The following is an 18207-nucleotide window of genomic DNA, read 5'->3' as shown; positions in this document are numbered from 1 at the left end:
TAATTATAAATACGCACTGTTATACACTGAATAAGTTTGTTTTTCAGACACATTCCTCTATTTTTTATTCTTATAAAGAGATAAATATATTATAGAAATATATTAAATATATAAAAATATATTTTTTTATAAAATATAAAAATAAATAAAATATATAAAAATAATATATAAATATATTATAATATATTATATAAGAGATAAATATATATTATTCTTAAAGGTTAAATCATTACAGTATTATTATAAATATACACTGTTGCCCTTAGAGTTGGAATACAAATCCTCTTTTCTATTCCTGTCATAAAGGTTAATTGTGGTTTAATTTTGACAACGATATGTTTGGAAGAGACTGATCAATAAAGTTTTGAGAATAAATGCACTTTATCTATCAATAATAAATCATATCGTCATAATTATATCATGAGAAGAGGTAAAATATATATATATTTTTTTTAATTCCAACTCCATGGGCAACGGTGTATAATTTTAAACTAGTGAGTAAAACCACTTTCATCTTTCAGAGATGATCTTTAAAGAAAAATGAAGTGAAACAATGAAGTGAAACAAATAAAGCAAAGTTGCACTTCATCCAACGGTATTTTATAAAACAGTGAGTATTTTATTCCATTAAGACGCTTTTGAATCCTCTGTAGTGAGATACTCACTGTTGGAGTGATTTTACCACATTTAAGGAGGTTAACAATTTTCTGAAATAATTTGATTTACACTTTTTAAAATCTCTACCCAAACTAAAACAAGACTATTTAGATTAAATAGAGTAGTTTAACACGAAACAATCACTTACTTTGTAACTCAGAGGCTCCGTTTGATCTCCAAAGTGTTCAGCTGTTGAAGACTCATGAGATAAAGTTGCTCCTGTGTCTTTCACCTGCTCAGACGTACAGTGAGTGCAGAGCAGACCATGCTGCTCTGTGCTCAGACGCCTCAGTTTCCTGTGCAGCGTACGTACTGTGAGTGTGTAAGGTTAAGAAGAGCCGAGCAGGAAACCACACCAAGACATCAACCTATTCTCTTAGTTTTACAATTCGTCACAATATAAAAATAAATGTACTAATTGTTCACATCATGGGGGGTGGGGGCTAAATGACACTTCACCACAGTATAGAAATAAGTTAAATTGTTCGCGTCAGAGAGACGGGGTGGGGAGGCTAAATACAGTACCAGACCATACCACAAGAACTGAACACTAAAACCACAATGAAGGAGGACTGATGTACATTAGACTGCATTAAACATACACGCTGAATTGTTTTTCGTTTGTTTGTTTTTACAGCCTGCAATATTTTTTAACTATATCCAACAGCAATTTTTTTTTTATAAATACACCAGGTGATCCAAGTATTCAAGGAAATACAAAAAAACACACTCCCATGTGGAAATCAAAGTCATCCAAAGGAAAACTTTTTCTTTGGAAAATAAGGGAAAATATATAACAATATACCATTATATATGGATTTACCTTTTTTTTTTTTTTGGCGTTTTAGCTCTTTTTAGTTTTAGTTAATAAACAAATAAATGGATAAATTAATGAATGTAATCTTATATTGAAGTTGTGGGTGTGTTATGCTTTTATTGTGAAGGAACCAGACCGGAAGTTTTGATGTGTAGCGCGGAACACGGACTGGATTGAAAAGCGCTAACAGCAGCAGCAGCAGCAGCAGCAGCTTCTTGCTTTGTTCGCGTCTTTTAACACAAATGATCGTGATTCTGTGATATAACATGTGTTGAAACAATGGCCAGAGTCTTAAAACAATGTTTTGACAACATCGTTTGACTGTATTGACTCATTTTCAAAGTAATTCTCAGGAAAAACTCCATTGTTTTGTTAGCTACCGGTTAGCTCGTTAGCTAACTAGCTGTTGTTGTTGTTGAAGCTCAAAGGAAACCTAAACTTTCTTAGTTACAGACTTTAGTATAATTTCAGCAGCTTTAACCATGTCTTAACAAAAACGTATATTTAGTACCTACACTTTATCGTTATTGTTGACAGGTTTATGGTGTTTTTAAAAAGTGGCATTTTATTGTAGATAAGTAGTGGAAATGGATATAAACACAGCAGAGAAATGTTACATCTGTCTGAGTGACTTTGACAAACAACGTGTGGCCTCGATGGAGAACTGTCAGCACGTCTTCTGTCTCGACTGTATTCTCCAATGGTCCCAGGTAAAAACATAAACACAAACACACCTCACCTCATTGGTTTTATTTATTTATGAGCTTTGTCTTTAAAGGTATAATGTGTAGGAATTACTGCCATCTGGCGTTTTTTTCATGCTGCATTCACGTGAAATTGGGCAGACGGCAGACGGACGACAGCCGCTGCACGTAAAGGCATAAACAAGCCTCTTATGCATTGTATGTATTTGTAAACAAGTGGTCCTTCAGCACAAGGCAAAACAATACACGTGACAATATTGTTTACCTGACCCACGTTTTAAGGGCTTTCTCTGGACTTCTGTGACTAAAATGACATCTGGTTTGTTACGGACGGCCCTCTGCCCAACTGCAGGTGATGAATGAAAAACAGACTTTTGAACGAATAATCGATTTTCGTGAATAGATAACAGGAGAAGTTACACTATGTTACACAAAGAACAGAAAAACACTGAGAGATGAAGATGTAAAATAAATAAATAAATCAACAGAATAAAATGGTTAAAAACTGAGACATGTTGTCACTCTGCCCTGTCCCAACCAGACGTCCAACACCTGTCCTGTGGACCGGATCAGTTTCAGCTTCATCCACCAGAGACGGTGTCCTGGAGGGGCCATTCAGAAGAAGGTGACTATTTATTATACTGCAGCATGTTTGCTTTATATTATATTAATGCATTGTGAACTGTACATGGGAGTATATTGTTTGTATATAGATAATCTTTATTACGGACTCAGGTCCATTATAAATATATATATATAGATGCATATTGGCTGAACATGAATGTATGGTCTATATATGGGTGGTGTATGAAGTTTTCGAATAGATTTTTATATTATACATACATACTAGGGATGTCACGATTACTTGTTTTCACAATTAATCGCGGTATTAAACGCCACAATTAATTAATCGTAAAGATTCCTAAATACCGTCACTTCCCAAATAAGATGATGTTGGAACCACATCGGCAGATGTGCGCAAAAATAAAGGTGAATGCTCAGATACTGGTCCATTTATTTAACGTAACATTGAATCGGTAGAAATTTAAATGTTAGTGTGTTTGTATAAAAAATAAAAAAAACACAAAATAAAACAAAAAATGATTAAAATAAATGTAAACATTTGGTATAGATGACAATTTATGACCTGAATATTTCAAACATTTCCCCTGGGGATTAAGAATTGGCCATATATTAATAGATACTTGAAATATTTTGTGTAAACAATGAGTAATGTAATTATATTTTGACTATATTTGATTTTACACATTCATAGTGTTGTGAAATTAATTAATGCATAATAATCGTGATAATCGTAACACCGTGATTATTTCTCTGACAATAATCGTACCAAGAAAATTTGTAATCGTGACATCCCTAATACATACCCATAAGCAATATTGACAATAATTATTAGAGGATAATATGACATAAAGGACAAGGTGTGGGCTCATAAGTTTTTTTTAACTTCTCCCTACTCCCTTTCGAGCATGTTAAAACCGTTGATGAATATAATGTATTAATTTTATTAGTTTTCTATTATTTTTTGTGGCTTTTTGTTGTTGTTTGCTTTGACTTCTGCCAGTCTCATTTTATACTACCTTACATGTTCAAAATAAAGGCTTAATAATAATAATAATAATAATAATAATAATAATGAACAGTGCTGAAGTGGTGAAGCTGAGCTGTTTGTGCTGCTGCAGATCAAAGTGGAGACACCGATAAAAGACGATGAAGATGAGGAGGAGGAGGAGGAGCAGGAAGGGGCCGGTGCAGTTTTCTGTGAGGAGTGTGGACGGAGCGACCGGAGGCACCGGCTCCTCGTCTGCTCACGGTGTGATTCAGGGTAACGGCACCGACACATTCATCGAGTTACACATCTTTATGAAGTGTTTATTGTCTTGATTCAACCCTTCGATCTTCTTACATCAGCAGCAGCGACATAATAAAGTTGTTCTGTGTGATGATGTGTTCAGGTATCACATGAACTGTTTGACGCCGCCGTTAACCGCCGGCCCTGAAGGCGACTGGGTTTGTCCTGAGTGTGTCGTCACTCCTCATCACACAGGTACAGCTGAGCAGTTAGGATGAACACTCTTTGATGATTAATAATTATACAAATCGTGCACATTTAACATCACTGTCGACTAGCAGTTGAAGAAAATATCAATATACAGAAATATTGCCATGTTTTCTGACATGATACTCAATCAATTGTTTAAGGGCTGTAACGATATTTTACCAATAGTTGAAGGTGGTGACAGTGATTTGATGAGAAAAAATAGTGTTTACAAATTGAATTTCTTTTTTTTTTTTTTTTTTAAGTATATTTTTTGGCTTTTCATGCCTTTATTCGATAGGACAGTTGAGAGTGTGACAGGAAATGGGAGGCAGAGATGGGGGGAATGGCATGCAGGATACCAACTGAGCTAAACTCCGCCCCAACAAATTGAATTTCTTATTGATTGAGGCAGATGTTAATTCCTATGTTTAGACTGCACTAAGAGGAATTACTAATGATGTAGGATGTTATTAGCCTAGAAATCTAGCTGCACCCTAGCAGCAGCAAATACAGTATATTTGCTCCATAGGTGGGTCTAGAAACGAGCCATAGGAACTTTTTGAGTCTCGAACACCGTTTGTGTTCACCAATCACAGCGCTCTATCTGTTTAAAGAGTCGCTGGGCGGGCTTAACGCCATGACGACATACTTGCGACCAGTGAAAAACATGACCAGATGGGTTTGGCAAAGGAATCGTTTGAATCGGCGTTGGCATCAACTTTGAAAGAATGAAACTTGTCATTTTCTTTAAAAGTTGAGCAAGAAACTGCTCATTCATTTCGGAGAAGGATGTATTTGGTGTTTTGCCGACGGGATATGGGAAAAGTTTAATCTACGTCATCCTGCTCTTTGCTCTGATTGGTCGTAGCGCTACCCTATTGGTGCAGGGGCAGTTTGAAAGACAGCCTTCATCCCGCCCCCTGGATTGAGCCGAGGTCTACTGGTCGTTGCCAGACTAGACATGCTAATGATATAGTCTGGCTTGGCAGGCTAGGATGTTATAGGAAATACTCTGAAATACAAATACAGAAGCAACTTTCCTGACTCTGATTGCATTAATAAAATAAACTCTATTTGTTCATTATACTATGAGAGTTTTACTAGAAATAAACTTTTGGTGATACACAGCTTTACTGTTGATCACTTTCCAAAGCTGCTGATGGATTTTTTCTATCTGACTCTAGTAGATATGCAAGAATATATTCAGTCATACGTCTGTAAAATGTTCCTAAACTGTAAAATTAACCACTCAACATGATAAATGTGACTGTAACTGAAAGGAAGGATCTATCAAAATGGCGGAAGTAGTTTTCAACAACCGTGTTAGATGAAGGAATGAATCGTGTTTGGTTCTGGTCTAAAAACACTCAGGAATAATAAATGATAACATGAAGTTTTTATTTTTGTTTCTGGCTCAGACCCGTTTGTGTTGGAAGAGGAGATCAGTGACGGAGAACTAACGGACCTGTTGGCCGAAGTCGATGAACCTCCGTTGACCAGCGGCCGTTGCCTTCGACCGTCAACCGTAGATCGTCCCGGCTCCGACGCTGCAGAGCGACGACGCAGCGCGAGGGTCCAGACCAGAACCAGAACCAGAACCAGCAGCAACGAACCTCATCCTCGTCCACAAACCCACTGGGTCAGTGTGACATCACACAGTTTTATTAGATCCCCATTAGCAAGAAGTGAGTTTTTTTAGAGGTAAATTCATGCAAAACCGCTGATGTGCGTTGCCTTCAGGGACAGTTTTTCATCAAGCAGACTCTGAATTTCCCTCTAAAACAACTCTGTCTGGTAACGTTGTGTTATTATCTCATAGTGTGGTGAATGTGCAGGTCACAACTTGTCCACCAGAGCGTTGTGGAGTTGTTGGATTGTGTATTTGATGAGTTTGATGAGGGAAACCAAGAAATCCCATAATGAGCCTCCGTAGCGTAGCTCTGAGCAGCTCACGGCTCTGCTCCGCCGTTCTAAAAACAGCTTGCACCGACAATTAAAGGTAACGAACCTACTGCTATGACGACTATAGGGATTATGGCAATGGGACTATTTGCCAAAATGTTGAACTATCCCTTTAATGAAAAACATACTTTTGAACCAAATAATCTATTTTCGTGAATAGATAACAGGAGAAGATACACAATGTCCCTTTAAGTGTCTCTGACTGCAGGAGAGAGAGAGAGAGTCCTGGTTGAGGTTTGATTCATTTACAGTGTGTGTGTGTGTGAAGAACCCGTCTCAGTGCTGTAACACACTAACCACATTTCCTGCCTCCTCTCTGAAACACGCGCTGAGAAAACCTTTCCAACCATCTGCAGACTAGTTTCCATCGTGTCTCGGTTGCATCGTAGGCGAGTCCGGGTGGGTTTCTGTGCCCATCATGTGACATTTGTTTTCACTGTACCGGAGGAGAAAACCCCACTGCTCTTTACAGACTCGTGTGTGTTGATGTGGTTTTAGTGCCAGTGTGAGGTGAGTAATAAAACACTGTTCACCTTCAGTGGGCATCAGTGGATCTGTGTGTTTTATACTGTAGATGTGATGATGATGATGATGTGGAGGCGCAGGGGGGTTTTTCCTCTGTTTTTTTTATGTTTCTCCATCCACGCGTTGATGTTTCCGTAATGAGTTCAGTTGGTCAAATAGCTGTAATTCCACTTACATGCAAACTGTAAGGTGTCTTGACATGAAAACTATTATTCATTTAAAAAAACAAGAAGGAAACGGTTTAGAGGTCTAGTCTAAGACAGGTCTTGAATTTTCTCATGCCCATCATGGACGAGCATTTCACTCGCATTTGACCCTAAAATACATGTGCGAACCGGGAAAATTATTCAGGCCAAAGGTGAAGTGTTGGTGTTTTTACTGTTCTCCAATGTAAAAATGGGTCACGTTTGACCCTTAAAGGGATAGTTCACCCAAAATTCAAATTTCACTAATTTTCAACTCACCCTCATGTCGAGGGTTGGGAGAAGTTTCAGAGTCCTCCGTGCCTTCTTGGAGTTACAGGGGGCAAACGGGGCTCACTTTTCTTCGTCCAAAAAGAGACAAAAAAAACATCCAAATACCTCCATAGTGCTCGTCTGTAATGTCCCTCTTGTATTGAAGCCCCGACATGAGAAATTGTTCCAAAAAAAATTAAATAAGTCTATATTTCAAGCTTGTTCGTAGCAGAAGCTCCCAGTGTCTCAGTTCACTGCTCTGCCTGTGCGTCATGTGCGAACCGGGAAAATTTAGGCCAAAGGGTTGGTGTTTTTACTGTTCTCCAATGTAAAAATGGGTCACGTTTGACCCTTAACATTATTCAAGGCTTAAAGCCATCTGCCTGTTGGTTGCCAGTGAATTAAATAAATAATGTGTTACATAAACATTTTTAATTTCGCTCCCCAATTTCTTTTTGTGCCCCCAAATAGTTTACTTTAGGCGTTCTGCTTGGGAAAAATGATATGGTAGAGCCCTCGCTACCGCAAATGCTCAATGAAATGCTCCTGCAACACTTCATTGTGCTTTATTGAATGTATTTTCAACTACAAACAAGCCTAACATTTCTAATGTTAATTTTGTGACTCCGCATTTCTTTTGTACGTTTTTTATTTGTCATGATAGGTCTTAAATTTCATCCATAATTGATTGTGGAAAGGGGGAAGGGGGGAAAAAAAGGAAGGAAAGAAAGATGTAGGAAGGGAACAGATTGGGTCAAAAAGGAAGGAAGAAGAAGTAAGGACAAAGGGAAGGAAGGAAGGGAAAAGGATGGTGGAAAGGAGAAAGGGAGAAAGGAAGGATGAAGGGAAGTAACAGATTGGGTCAAGGAAGGAAGAAGTAAGGATGCAGGGAAAGAAGGGAGGAAGGAAGGGGGAAAGGAAGAAAAGAAGGATGGAGGATAACAGGAAAATACTATCTGGTCTGGTTTATACAAAGGATAATCACATTAAATCTGTTGTTTCCTGTGTGAAAACCTGTGTTAATAACACCGGTGTTGATGCTGTGACTGTTTTTGTGTTTGTTCCCCAGCATGTTCCTAAATACCTGTTGAAGGCGTCGAGGCCTCCAGTCCAATCAGCTGCAGCTCCTCCACCCGAACACAGCGACTCCAGCTGCTCCACAGCCGCTCAGTCACTTCCTCTGAGGATTCAAGAGTCTGTAGATGATTAAATATGTGTGTTTGTTTGTTTCACAGAGTTAAACACAGGGAAGAGGAAACGGGTTTAACCTGAGAGGATGATGGAAGTCGATAGTTCTCTGTTGTTGTTGTTGTGAGACTCGACCACTGGGGGGCGGTGTTGTGTTTACAGTCAGATTGAACCGTGACTTCCTGTCCTGTGTAAAAACTCTAGAGTGAATGTTTTTGATATAAATTTATTTAAATATGAGGCTGACATTGTTTCACACTTTGTTTTTTGTCAGTAAAACTTTTTTTGAAGAAAACAAAAGTACAAATCTGATGCACTTTTCTTTTTCACACCCACTTTGTATTTCTATTTCACTATACGTTTCAGGTATTATAATATTTTACTACCACACGGTTTTTGGCAGTTTGGGGCAATAATCAGAAGTTGGTTCTCGTACTGTAGCTTTAAAACATTTAATTCTCAAGTTTTTGCTTTTTTAAATATGACGATTCACCACCCTCCTTTTTAAAACAATAATTTTCATCATTTTGAGGTTTGCTTAGAGACAGAAATTTAAAAAAAGAGAGAAATGTGGCAATGAAATGCCGCATGAACATATACAGTAGGTGTGAAAAATGAGCTCTGTTGCTCTGAGTCTGAGTTTTTACTTAAACCTTTTCAGTGCAGGACTATAACTACATATTTTTTTCGATTTTTTTCTTTTTTATTACAAGCACAAAAAAACAAATCTAGATTTTTCTACTTATTTCTAATGAAAATTAGTTTGAAACAAGTGAAAATTATCTAAAAACAAGTAAATTTTTAGGTGATGAGTCTTATTTTAAGAGGGAAGAGATTAGTTTTGACTAAAATTGAGACATTTTGACAAGAAATAAGACAAATGTTCTTGGAAAGAGTGTGAGTTTTTGCAGTGTGTGGCTGATGGATGGAAACACACACTCAGCCCTGTGATGATGAGATGAGCTGTCGACACAAACATGCTGACGTCTCAAGAGTTTAAAAAAAAAAAGAAACCTATTTTTCTTTATTCACAAAATGACTGGAGTCCTCTCATTTTTTTTTGTATATTACACTATGATGTTGTTTACAAAATGATATCACACAAATTCTTTTTAAACAAAGCGAGTGCCTTCTGAAGGAGGAGAAAAAAAAAAGAGACCGAGCACAAACAGCGGCAGTATAGAAGTGAGTCAGTTCGTCAGAGTCCAGAGCAGCGGCTCAAAGCACCAAAAGAGTCTGAGTCCCGACTCATTTCTTCCTCCTGACTTTGGGCTTCTTGACCGGCCGGAGGTACGGGTTGTCGATCACGTTGTCCTCGCTGGCCTTCGCCGAGGGAACGACGCCCGAGGGAGGAAGCATGGAGTTCTCCTTGTCGGCTCCCGGATCGTCCTGAAGGAACAAAGGGATAGTTCAACATTTTGACAAATTGGCCCATTGCCATAACCCCTATAGTCTTAGCAGTAGGTTTGTTACCTTTAATTGTCGGTGCAAGCTATTTTTAGAACGGCGGAGAAGAGCCGTGAGCTGCTCAGAGCTACGCTACAGAGGCTCACGGGATTTCTTGGTTTCCCTCATCAAACTCATCAAATACACAATCCAACAACTCCACAACACTCTGGTGGACAAGTTGTGACCTGCACATTCACCACGCTATGAGATAATAACACAACGTTACCAGACAGAGTTGTTTTAGAGGGAAATTCATGCAAAACCGCTGATGCACGTTGCCTTCAGGGACAGTTTTTCATCAAGCAGTCTCTGTGTGTCTGAATCAGTGACGGCAATAGTTAAGTAGCGAATTAAGTAGCGTTGGTCCACCGCTACTTAATTCACTATGAAATCCAGGCATTATGTTATCGGGTTTTCATTATTGGCAGAAAAACCGATAACGATATGGACAGATTCTTATGCTAATATCGGCCGGCCGATATTATCGGACATCCCTAGTTGTTTGGTCAACAAAATGTTAAAAAAATGTTGAAAAACGTCAATCAGAGACTCAGTTTATTGTCATAAAGGAACAAAGGAACCAGAAATATTCACATTTAAGAAGCTGAAATCAGAGAATTTTGACTTCTTTTCTCAAAAAACTCTACTCAGAACGATTATTCGATTATCAAAATAGTTGATGATTAATTTAATAATCGATTATTGTTCAATTAATCGATTAATTGTTGCAGCTCTAGTGTCAAACACACAAAAGCCGCATTATGAGCGTCTACGCTGGGGCTCAGTGCCAGGAATTCACATCCCACTTTTTCCCAGAAACTCTCACCAAACACTGAAACCCTGAAAAAAACCCACCATGGAAACCAGGGATTTGAACACGAGCACACGGGTTGTCTGTCCGTCCTCGTACAGAAAGCACACGTTCCTTCTTCTGACACAACCACACAACTGTTGTGGTTCAATAAAACTGGACGGATCTTTCAGTTGGAGCAATTTATGCCATGACCACATAATCCAATAGGTACGAGAGAATTACATCATAAAATATGAATAACTGAGTGTTTTTTTATCCTCAGTTCTGTGTATGAAATTAAATTAAATTAAATTAAATTAAATTAAATTACTGGTGAGAAAAATGTTCCTGAATCTGGAAAAAACTAAAGGAAAAACCCCGGAGCTCATGGAAACTCTGAGCCGGTGGGAAACTCACGGTGATGTTGTTTCCTGCTGCGTTCTCGCTGTCCGTCTGGTCGTCCTGCTCCGACGAGTCCGTCTCCTCCAGAGTCTGCAGCTCCAGCTCCGACGGCAGCAGGGCGCTCAGGTATGGGATGGCGCTGGGCCGCGCTGCGATCACTGACCGACAGAGAAGTCACCGGATTAGAACTAAAGAGATGCTGAAACAACTTAAAGGACAATTCCGGGCAAATTCAACTCGGGGCTGTATGTTCCTAACATTTTAGGTCTAAAAGAAGGAATCTGAAGGTTTTCGGTTTAATGTCTCCTGTTTTGCGGTAGTTGTGCCTGTCCCCGCATCGCCACGGCAACGATGAATGGGAGCGGATGCAAGTTCCGCTGCTTAGGCTGTTTACATCCCTCAAAGCCACAATTTTTTTCCACAGACAGCGTCAGATGACGACTCAAACATGAACCGAGAAGTTTATTTACTTCAAGCAAGCCGACATGTTTGTAAAACTAGATCTAATTCAAAGTCCCAAGTTGACGCTCGGTGTGTTCAGGTGCAGTCGGAAGCTCCCGTTTGTGTCATAAACACAGGAATATCAACTCTTGACTTGCTTCAAGTGTACATTTTTTTCCACACAGCGTCAGATGGCGACTCAAACATGCGCCGAGAAGTTTTTTTTTACTTGAAGCAAGTCAAGAGTTGATATTCCTGTGTTTATGACACAAACGGGAGCTTCTGACTGCACGTAAACATACTGAGCGTCAACTTGGGTCTCGACTCCGCCAGACTTTGAATTAGATCTAGTTTTACAAACATGTCAGCTTGCTTGAAGTAAATAAACTTCTGGCTGCATGTTTGAGTCGCCATCTGACGCTGTCTGTGGCTTTGAGGGATAGAAACAGCCTAAGCAGCGGAACTTGCATCCGCTCCCATTCATCGCTGCCGTGGCGATGCGGGGACAGACACAACTACCGCAAAACACGAGACATTAAACGGAAAACCTTCAGATTCCTTCTTTTAGACCTAAAATGTTAGGAACATACAGTCCCGAGTTGAATTTGCCCGGAATTGTCCTTTAAAAACCTTCAGGTCGTCTTTGTCGTCTGGGACAGAACCACTCACGCGGGAAGGCGGTGATGTCATCCTTGAAGAGACTCTGGGTTTCTCCCGTCTTGGCCATGAAGCGTGTGAGCGCTCGCTCCACGTCTCTCCTCTGAGTCGCTGCCTTCTCTCTCACCACCTGGTAGTCCGACACCGGCTCTCGGAACGTCTGCACACAGAGAAACACACATATTTAAAGGGATAGTTCAACATTTTGGCAAATTGGCCCATTGCCATAATCCCTATAGTCATAGCAGTAGGTTCGTTACCTTTAATTGTCGGTGCAAGCTATTTTTAGAACGGCGGAGCAGAGCCGCGAGCTGCTCAGAGCTACACTACGGAGGCTCATGGGATTTCTTGGTTTCCCTCATCAAACTCATCAAATACACAATCCAACAACTCCACAACGCTCTGGTGGACAAGTTGTGACCTGCACATTCACCACGCTATGAGATAATAACACAACGTTACCAGACAGAGTTGTTTTAGAGGGAACTTCAGAGACTGCTTGATGAAAAACTGTCCCTGAAGGCAACGCGCATCAGCGGTTTTGCATGAATTTCCCTCTACAACAACTCTGTCGGTAACGTTGTGTTATTCAGGGATGCAAACGGGTCAGGACCAAAAAAGAGAGGAATTGTCTGGCGTGGGGGGGGGGGCTCACCATTAACAAATGATTACATTACAATATCATGGAAAAGTCAATTTCCAGTAGTTCAACCCCAACCAAGTATTGAGTGCATATAGATGGACATAGTTTTCAGAAGGCCAACATTTCTATATTAAAAATGCTTTAAAAAAATCCTTTGCAATGTTTCAATTTTGGAGATACTGAATTTTAAGTCTTCACTGAATGTTAGTCATAGTGTATGTCCATTACACACTGAATGAAACATCCCATGTCTTAGTGAAACTAACACATTATACCTATAATGTGTTAGTTTCACTTTAATTGAACACATTCTACATCGCGGAGGCGACGTCTCTCCTTCAGCTCCGAAACGGGGCAGAGCTCCGTGGGAGACACCTGTCTGACACAGCAACGTAGGGAACCGTGCACGGGGGAAAAAACGGCGTCACCGTCGCACCGACTGCACGCGGCTATGCGCCGCTTTGGGTAACGAGCGCGCACGTCGCACGTCAACATTGGAGGTAGGCTGTTATCAGTATAATCAGAGACAACCATGAATGAGTTCGCCTCAGTTTCACGTGATTGTCACTGTCAGCCTGTTAGAAAAACATTTTACTGACCCCAGCTGAGACACTGAGACCCGCCCTCCCCTCAGAAACAAAAACTCTTCGGATCTGAACGATTCACACAAGTCACTTAATTGGTCATGAAAAAAGCGAGTTTCGCTTTTCGGCGCGCTGTTTGCATCCCTGGTTATTATCCCATAGCGTGGTGAATGTGCAGGTCACAACTTGTCCACCAGAGCGTTGTGGAGTTGTTGGATTGTGTATTTGATGAGTTTGATGAGGGAAACCAAGAAATCTAATCCGTTCTAAAAAATAGCTTGCACCGACAGTGCTACAATAATAGATATTTCTATGGACTATTTCAATAAATAATAATAAATTGACCGGTCTGGTCTGGTCACAGCAAAGACTTCTGGGAAAGGTTCAGACTCACGGGTGTTTTGATGTAGGTGTGTGGATCAGGGAATTCTGGGAAGTGGCTCGGAATGTGAGACGGATGCGTTCGTTTCTGTCCGGCTGACAGAGCTTTAGGAGTCACCGGCGGGTTCGTCACCGGAGCTGAAATACAGAAAATCAAAAACATTTTTAAAAGAAATCAACAGATGACGTGTAGAGACAGGTTAGTGTCTGACTCGTGAGTGTCGGAGCTTACGGGCCGTTATCACCATCCTCTGGGATCGTTTCGCGTACACGGGCAGCGTGTCCACGTTGAAACCTGTTGATGACACGGAAACAAACGGATCGAATGACGTCGGTGGTGTTTCAAATTAGAGAATTACATTTAAAAATACTACATAACATACAGTATACCCATCTAAGATGTATAATTCAAGATTCCTAGACATCGATAAAAAAATGTACCTTTTGTAAAATTGAACTTGAAAATGTAACTCATTTGTTTTATGGTTGTTCATATAGCAGTACATTATGGAAAGAACTTGAGAGCTAAATATATATATATTATGTAAAACAAAACATAAAATCAACAATGAGGGGAAGAACAGTATTGCTTATTTTGAATTCAAAGAAAAGAAACTATGTACTAAAGTCAACCTTTACATTTTATTGGGGAAATTTCACATCCATAAATGTAAATTTCAGAATTCTTCACCATCATTTAAATTGTTTTTGATTGAAGCTGATTATTATTTTAAGTCTCTTAAGTTAATTACAAATAAGAAATGTATGTCAATAATGAATATACTGTACACTCAGAAATTTTCAACCAATAATCTGTCACAACAATTATAATTTCAATTCTCATGGTTATTACGTGGTCTGTCACCAAGAATTTTTTTTATTTTTTTATTGTTAATTTGATTTAATTTCTCTTTTGTTTAACTCTTGTTATGCTGTCAGAAATGTGTAACTATATTGTTACTATTGTAAAGAAACGTGAGCTGGAATGACTGAATTGTTTGTTATTGTTGTAACTTTCAATAAAGTTGGAAGAAAAAAGAGGAAAAAAAGTGTTATTTCATTCATGTGTGTGCGTCCTGCAGCACTCACCCATCTCTATGAGCGTAACCACGGCGTCGGACAGCGTCGGGACGCTCCTCGCCGTGTGTTCACAATATGATTTAGCACATCGACCTATTTCTGTAATATCTAAAAAAACAAAAACAAAGGACAAAGCACCGTGTTAGAGAAACGTCTCTGCTGATGAACACTAGACACTTTGAATATATAAAACAAAAGAAAGAGTCATAAAGGAGGAGGAGGTTTAAATTGTTTGAAAGAATCATCAACAAATGCACATGTTTTTTTTCCCGGTATCATCAGAACAGACATTAAAACAGCAGAAGGTGGACTTCACATGTGTTTTACACGTCCAGCTCAATATATTTGCACCAATACTACATTTTTCGATCGTATGTACTCGTATGTAATGTTTCGACAACTAAACCCAGTCTAGTAGCAGCTCTCTTTTAGTTTCTCCGTCTTTTGTCTTAATGAGATTGAACCAAGATTTATTTATCATGTAAGGAAACTATAATTCAGTCCAGGTAACATTTCTAAATGCAGTTATTTGTAATTTTTTCTTGTCAAAACTCATCTCTTTCCACTTAAAATAAGACTCATCACCTAAAAATGAACTTGTTTTTAGATAATCTTCACTTGCAATAAGTAGAAAAATCTGCCATTGAAGTTTTTTGTGCTTGTAATAAAGAAGAAAAACTTGCTCCACTATCAGATTTTTCTACTTATTTCAACTGAAAATCTGCTTGAAAGGGGGAAAAAAGTGTCTAAAAACAAGCTACTTTTTAATGTGATGTTTCTTATTTTAAGTAATGAGATTTATTTTGACTAGAAATGAGACAAATATTCTTGGTAAGATATTTTAATTTTGGCAGTGTATGGTCTGTCTGAGGCTCTAAGGAGAGTGAACACAACAACACATCCTGCTTCATGGTTCATACGTACAGCTCTGCATCATCTCCGTGAGCGTCTCCACCGCCGCCTTCTCTGCGCTCTCGAAGCCACACTCGGTCAGCAGGGCGCTGACCACCACCTGCAGCGTGCGCCGCCGGGCCAGGTGGTAGTTCTCTGCCGGGCTGGACGCGGCTTTAGCTCCGCCCCCTCGCTGAATAGCACACACACACACACACACACAGACACAAACAGTGGGTGAGAGGTTGCTGCAGCAGAACGGTCAAGAGGAAACTGGTTCATCACTAAATATCTATCATTTCAGAGCTCTGGTTAATGTCCAGTTGTCCACATCATTTTTTACCATATTTTTTCTTAATGTGTGAGTGTTAAATGTTGCTTTCTTTCTTTCTTTCTTTCTTTCGTTCTTGTCTGAATCAATGGTCAAATGATTGATTGTGTTGACATGGAGAAATGTCATAGGCTAATAATGTAAAAAAATATCAGTGGGGCAAATTATATATTTTGCTGACGCATTTAAAGACTTTCATCAAATGTAAACACGGTGTTACTTTTAAATGAACTGAAAAGCATAAAATGTAAATAATGAAGGCAGAAAAAAAAGAGTCTGTTTTCACCTGTAGATTCTGCAACTTGCTGTAATATTGTGAAGCAGTGTGTCTGACCGATATTTAATTTTTATTTTGTCAGTGACGTTCACAGTTCAGAAAATGTCAGCTTCCTGTTTCAGGTTCATGAAACTAGTGCATTATTCTATTCTATTTTATTCTTTGCACTAGGTAGAATATTCTTAATTTATTCAATTTTTTTCATCTTATGATTTTTCATCTTATTATCGCTATTTATTTACTATATTTTGTACCCTTTGTGTTTGCACCTGACACCACGTCAAGTGTCCTTGGGTTATAAAGTGCCCTTTACTGCTCTTGGCAATAAAAACTTGATTAACATTAGAATAAATGTATTTTTAAAGGTATAATGTGTAGGAATTCCCCCCATCTAGCGGTGCGGTTGCATATCTGAACGTATTCTTGATATTGCATTCACGTGAAATTGGGCAGACGTCAGACAGACAACAGAAGCTGCATGTAACAGGATGAACAAGCGTCTATGTAAACAAGTGGTCCGCCAGCACGAGGCAAAACAATACAGGCCTGACAATATGTTGTCATGGTGATGTGGTATTGTTTTACCGTCTTTCTCTGGTGGAGTAAAATGACATCCGGTTGGTTTGCCGACGGCCGTCTGCCTGACTGCACCTGAATGCAACACCAGTGCCCCGTCCTTCCTCACACTACACAGTGGTGACAGTTTTAACAGGCCGAGCCCACAGCTCCGCTGAGTTTCCGTGGTTACCTACGGTCACGCTGACACTCAACGTAAAAAAAATGGCGATGCAACATGGCCGCCTCGGTTCGGTGCTTCGCCCACTTATGTATTTGTAACGACTTGTAACAACTCATTCTAAGGTACGAGAAAGCTTTCATTTGTATGCAGGTTTATGAAAGCAATATTTGATTTTTGCTAATAGAAAGCCAAATAAGTTACATACTGGGGCTTTAATGTCTGTCTGCTGAAACTTACTTGACATGTGTGCCTGCTCACTCTCCTTCATAAAACCATATTTCCAAACTGACAGTACACACTCGCTTACTGTATCAGCATTATAGTTTACTTTACACACGTATTAGTAGTTGACTTTATAGTCTGTAACTAGACTCAGCTGTAGTTATTTAAACGTATAAATCCTGACTAAAAGACGCTTTATTTCAGCCCACAGGAGGCAGCGGACTGACTGCTAGCTTCAAGCCGGGGGAAGAGTGCGCTCCGCCCGGCAGGACAAACTCTCTCTTACCGCTGCTGCGTTCAGCGAACCGCTCGAAACCACCGCGGGATCCGCCATCCTCCTCCTCCGGAACCGGATCTATCTGGACTCAGCTCCTGGATTTAACTGGTAATTTATAGTAACGACAAAAACGTTTTATTTATTATTATTTCTCCCGACGACCGTTTAGCCGCCGTTAGTAAACACGGTGGAGACTGTGACGTAGCTTCCGCCGCAGACCGGAAGTGGAAGTTGAGCTTAGAGCCGTTGTCCTCTCTGTCGCCACCTAGTGTCTGTGTGTGGGAATTACACAGTCTATGGCGGTGACACAGCATAAAAACAGAGCGATAGCAAGTTACTGATGACCTTCCTTGGTTTTGATAATGAATTTAAGTTATCTTTGCTGTCTATTACACTAATTTTATGACCCATAGTGGGCTCAAATTCAATTTTCTTTTCTGTACAGCTTTAACCTTCAGGTTTTAAATGCATACAAGTACCACATAAATTTGTTTATAGCATCAAGGCATTTTGACTTTGCCAGAAACCTCTATTTAAACAAAAATAAAACAAACACACAAAATTCACAAATTTCTAAAATGCTCTGGTTAAAATGATGACATCTGTGGTGTTAGGGTCCATTTTGACCTTAAGAACAATAATGAGAGTTAAAACTGAAATCATAAGTGCA

General features: G+C 39.5%; 2 protein-coding genes across 2 annotated transcripts; one reads left to right on the top strand and one right to left on the bottom strand.

Annotated features, from left to right (window-relative positions):
- Positions 1 to 1635: 1635 nt before the first annotated feature.
- LOC146985171 (PHD and RING finger domain-containing protein 1-like) lies at positions 1636 to 8392 on the top strand. The gene is made up of 6 exons (XM_085783018.1): positions 1636 to 2184; positions 2720 to 2803; positions 3882 to 4024; positions 4155 to 4246; positions 5659 to 5879; positions 8252 to 8392. Exons 1-6 carry the CDS (start codon positions 2062 to 2064, stop codon positions 8390 to 8392), a joined length of 804 nt encoding a protein of 267 aa, XP_085639144.1. The 5' UTR covers positions 1636 to 2061.
- Positions 8393 to 9371: 979 nt separating this feature from the next.
- On the bottom strand, positions 9372 to 17741 carry taf8 (TAF8 RNA polymerase II, TATA box binding protein (TBP)-associated factor). The gene is made up of 8 exons (XM_085783175.1): positions 17547 to 17741; positions 15725 to 15884; positions 14810 to 14908; positions 13953 to 14015; positions 13734 to 13858; positions 12125 to 12272; positions 11030 to 11172; positions 9372 to 9759 (listed from the first exon to the last, which is right to left on the bottom strand). The coding sequence occupies exons 1-8, from the start codon at positions 17592 to 17594 to the stop codon at positions 9619 to 9621; spliced, it is 927 nt and encodes a 308-aa protein (XP_085639301.1). The 5' UTR covers positions 17595 to 17741; the 3' UTR covers positions 9372 to 9618.
- Positions 17742 to 18207: the final 466 nt, after the last annotated feature.

This window comes from Trachurus japonicus, chromosome 7 (assembly GCF_045865225.1).
Source record: "Trachurus japonicus isolate A0001 chromosome 7, Traja_1.0".
Lineage (NCBI taxonomy): Eukaryota > Metazoa > Chordata > Actinopteri > Carangiformes > Carangidae > Trachurus > Trachurus japonicus.
The sequence above is the reverse complement of the archived record's forward strand: the minus strand, read 5'-3'. Positions and strand labels throughout refer to the sequence as shown.